The 4,239-nt window shown below is 41.4% G+C and overlaps 1 protein-coding gene across 1 annotated transcript; it reads left to right on the top strand.

The window, feature by feature from the left end:
- Window positions 1-889: 889 nt before the first annotated feature.
- Window positions 890-2,499, top strand: LOC119415229 (guanine nucleotide-binding protein G(s) subunit alpha; the record flags this gene model as incomplete). The annotated part of the gene is given in 4 exon segments (XM_037682387.1): window positions 890-1,010; window positions 1,139-1,269; window positions 1,351-1,418; window positions 2,157-2,499. Coding segments are annotated over 4 exon segments (467 nt in total), but the record flags the coding sequence as incomplete, so codon positions are not given.
- Between the last annotated feature and the right edge of the window lie 1,740 nt (window positions 2,500-4,239).

The following is a 4,239-nucleotide window of genomic DNA, read 5'->3' as shown; positions in this document are numbered from 1 at the left end:
GATTACTGACTCAGGATCGTTCCCAACACAGAACGATTACTGACTCAGGACCGTTCCCAACACAGAACGATTACTGACTCAGAATCGTTCCCAACACAGAACGATTACTGACTCAGGACTGTTTCCAACACAGAACAATTACTGACTCAGGATCGTTCCCAATACAGAACAATTACTGACTCAGGATCGTTCCCAACACAGAACGATTACTGACTCAATATTCATTCAACTTTTATTTATACAGGTTTGTCTCATTGAGCCTCGAGGACTCATTTACAAGAGAGACCTGTTTTTAACAAAGAATTATGAAAACGGTGTACATTCATTAAAGAAAGCATAAAATTGTGACGTGGAGCTTAAAAGAGAGATGTGGATCGACCAAGATACCCAAATATTTGTAGGAATCTATAAACTCAATAGGATCACCGTTCGAAGATAAAATTGAGGGAAGGACTGCTGGGACCCAGAACAGTTCCCAACACTTAATGATTAATGAGACAGGACGACTCTGACACAAAATGATTCACAACACAGAGCGATTCAGTTCAGTTTATTCTAGCATTTCACCAAGCTATTGAATGTTATGGCACCAATTCCCAACAAGTCATCTCGGGGCTCTGTAGAAACCAAGAAACAAGTTCGAGTCATAAATCTAATTCAGGTCCAGATTCAGATCTAATTCCAGTGAATTCAGTTCCTATGAAACGTTAAACATTCCCATCATGAGACAACAAAACGTACAAGTTATTTATCTAAGGGAGCCAGAAGTTTGGGCTGAATCCTCACTTTGCTACAATCTCCGACCTGGGACGAGTCCCTGACCCAGAACCGACGAGTCCCTGACCCAGAACCAGAAGTCAGAATCACAGCGTCTCTGTTCTTCTTCCAGACGTCACTGCTATCATCTTCGTGGTGGCCAGCAGCAGCTACAACATGGTAATAAGGGAAGACAACAACACCAACAGGCTACGAGAAGCCCTGGACCTTTTCCGTAGCATATGGAACAACAGGTGGGTCAGAAGTCCTAGACTCAGGTTCACACAGGACTCTCCTTTGTCTCCGCTGTCTTATTACACATTTATTCTTGATTTTTAAACAGTAAAACAGTGTTTTGTTCAGTGATGTGTTTGTGTTTCAGGTGGTTACGCACTATATCAGTCATTTTGTTCCTGAACAAGCAGGACATGCTGGCTGAGAAAGTATTAGCGGGAAAATCCAAAATCGAGGACTACTTCCCTGAATATGCCCGCTACACCATACCAAATGAAGGTTTGTCGCCCCCCCCTGGAACTATTGGACCCTGGGTTTCCTTGTGTCGGTGTTTTAAAGGAGATTCTGCTGTTATTTCAGCAACTCCTGAACCCGGTGAAGACCCGAGAGTGACTCGAGCCAAGTTCTTCATCCGGGACGAGTTCCTTGTAAGTACATGCACACATCTGAGACCAGCCGAAGGTATTTAGGGTCCAACTGTGACAGAACCAGGCCCGGTTTTAGTGGTTCTGCATGAAAAATGAGATTTTAATCATTTTGTAATCTATTTATTAAGAAACTTTTTCTGCCAAAGTGAGACCAATAGTTTTTAACAGCCAGCGTCTGAATGTTCTACTCGTCCTCTTCTTTTAATACAAAATACATACTTGTTGCCATGGTTACAGCTCAGCTTTAAGCACTAAAATAGCATTATCACAAACATAATATTTTTTTTTTTAATTATTATTCAGAACTTTATCAGGAACATTAAGCTGTTATCTATAAAGCAAGTTTTTATTTTGTTCCTTTGTGATTTTATCTTATTGTGTTTATTTTCAGGCAGAATAACGACCAGGCTGCTTACCGATGACTAACGCTAATCTAATTTAGTCCAGCATGAGCCTTTAATGGTTGTTGGTCAATGCCTGAAACAAATTACACACATTAGTGGTAGCTGTTTTTAGTTAGGAGATGATCTAAAAAGAGAGTTTTTGCATTTTTAATTCTTTGTTATAAATACCTTGAGTATCAGTTTAGTTGTATAAAACTTAAAGAAAAGGAGAAACTGTTGAAGTAAAGTTTGATTATAGATCTGTTATAGATGTGAAACTTATTCCATGTAAAAGGTGAATCATCGTAGTTTCGATTCAGTTCAGATTGTAACTTGTGGCGTCTCTCCTCCGCAGCGGATCAGCACTGCGAGCGGCGACGGCAGACATTACTGCTACCCCCACTTCACGTGCGCCGTGGACACGGAGAACATCCGGCGGGTGTTCAACGACTGCCGGGACATCATTCAGAGAATGCACCTGCGGCAGTACGAACTCTTGTGATGGACAGGAGACCGTCTCCGTCAGCCTTCTGTGTTTTATCTCCGCCATTCTGCATCCTTGACGAACCCTGACTACTCCTCCTCCACCCGTGCTCCTCCCCCCCTCAGACCACCCCTCCTGTCGAGGAATACAAAGTACTACTGAAGTGTGTCAAATCCTCCTCATCCTTTTTGACCTTTTTGTATTTTTTTCTTTTCCCCTGATTCATTCAACCTTTATTTATGCAGGTTAGTCTCACTGAGTCACGAGGACTCGTGTTCAAGAGAGACCTGTTTTAGACAGACATAAAGTACAGACGACAATAAAAAGCAATTTAAAAAAAAATCAAAAGTAGTGTTATAATAACAATGACATCAAGGTGCCATATAAAACAAGGTAAAATACTAAAAACGAACATATTTGATTTGTCCCCGTTTCCTGGAAGTAAACAGAATATTCGGGAAACGAAGTTGTCGCGTACTGCTGCTTCGATACTTTTGAGTCCTTCTTTTTGAACGCCTTCCTGTTTGTCATTCCACTAAGCCCTGGGCTACCTCCTGATTTTATTTTTGTGCTTTTGCCCACGTTATTTTCTGTGTTTTGGGTCCTGGACTGGTGGGGACCCAGAAAACGCAGCTGCAGGACTTCGGCGGAGTTACAAACGGGAGGAACGGCTCACGAGCGAGCGTGCATGCATGGATCTGTTCGTGACGCCGCCACCGTGACTGTAACCCAACTTCTTTTTGTTTTTAGCCCCCACCATCACCTGCTTTTTCCCTCTCCGCCCTCAAAGGGGAACCCCGCGTGCACTTTGCATCGGGTTCTTTTGTAACTTTTTGTTTCTCTGGAGGAAGCAAACACACAATGTAGCATCACGATATTTATTACCACCCCCACCACGACGTCGGCTCGCAGAGCTGCAGCAGCAGCCGAGAGACGTGCGGAGCGAGAGTTTAAACGAGGGGAGGGGGGCAGGACGACCACGACTGAGCTCTCTGCACCTTAGCCTTGCTGCCTCCACGGACTCGGACCGGCATCCTTTCCCCCCCCACACAAGCTTCTGACGACGAGGAGGTGGGAGTTAAGGATGAGGCGGGAGAGAAATGTATTGTTCTTTTTGTTTTTTGTTGAACTTGTACACTGTGCAAGGTTGAATTATCCTGTACAGACTGTAAAATGTAATATTATTTTGTACAACTTAATTGAAAGAAAAACAAATCTACTTGTAGATCTTTGTGCCTTGATTATGGCTGTACCTGTAAATGAGCTCAGATGTAAGTATGTTTTCGACCGCGCTGTACAGCTTGATGTCAAACTCTATCGGCAGCAGAAAGACTGCGGGTAGGGGACTTTCTCTGTAGAGTTTAGTTTTTTCCGGTTTATAAAAATAAAGGAAATGCTCTTTAGTAAAAAATATTTAAAAAATAGGGAAAAAAAAATCCTAAAAACCTGTATACATTATGCAAATTAACCACTTACCTGCAGTGAAGACCAGATGTTGCAGCGCCATGCCTTTTATTTGTGGTTTAGTTTAGTTTTTTATTTTATTTCCGTCTTTATATATATTTTTTGAATTTCACAGCTTTAAACAAACATTGGAAAATCCATTGAAAGTGTCCAAATTACAACCTGGTGTTGTTTTAATAGGAACCAACTTCTTTTTATTTTATTTCTGTTTGTCGTTTTTTTTTTTTTTTTCTCGAAACGAAGCGTGTCTGAGACGTGTACCGACGTGTGTGCCTGTGCGCATGTGTACATAAAGACAAACATAGACTCACAGAAGCAGTATGTGTGTGTGTGAGGGTGAGTGTAAAATTTTATAAATGTATGTACATGTAAATTTATAGGTCTATATAAATATATATGTACAATTATACATGTTTAATTATGTGTGTGCCTAGGTGTACATACCTATGTATGTATACGGTAAATATGTATACATACACACATAGGAAAG

The sequence above is a fragment of the Nematolebias whitei genome, chromosome 9 (assembly GCF_014905685.2).
Source record: "Nematolebias whitei isolate Nwh7 chromosome 9, NemWhi1, whole genome shotgun sequence".
NCBI classification, from domain to species: Eukaryota; Metazoa; Chordata; class Actinopteri; order Cyprinodontiformes; family Rivulidae; genus Nematolebias; species Nematolebias whitei.
This window is presented reverse-complemented; position numbering and strand designations above follow the sequence as displayed.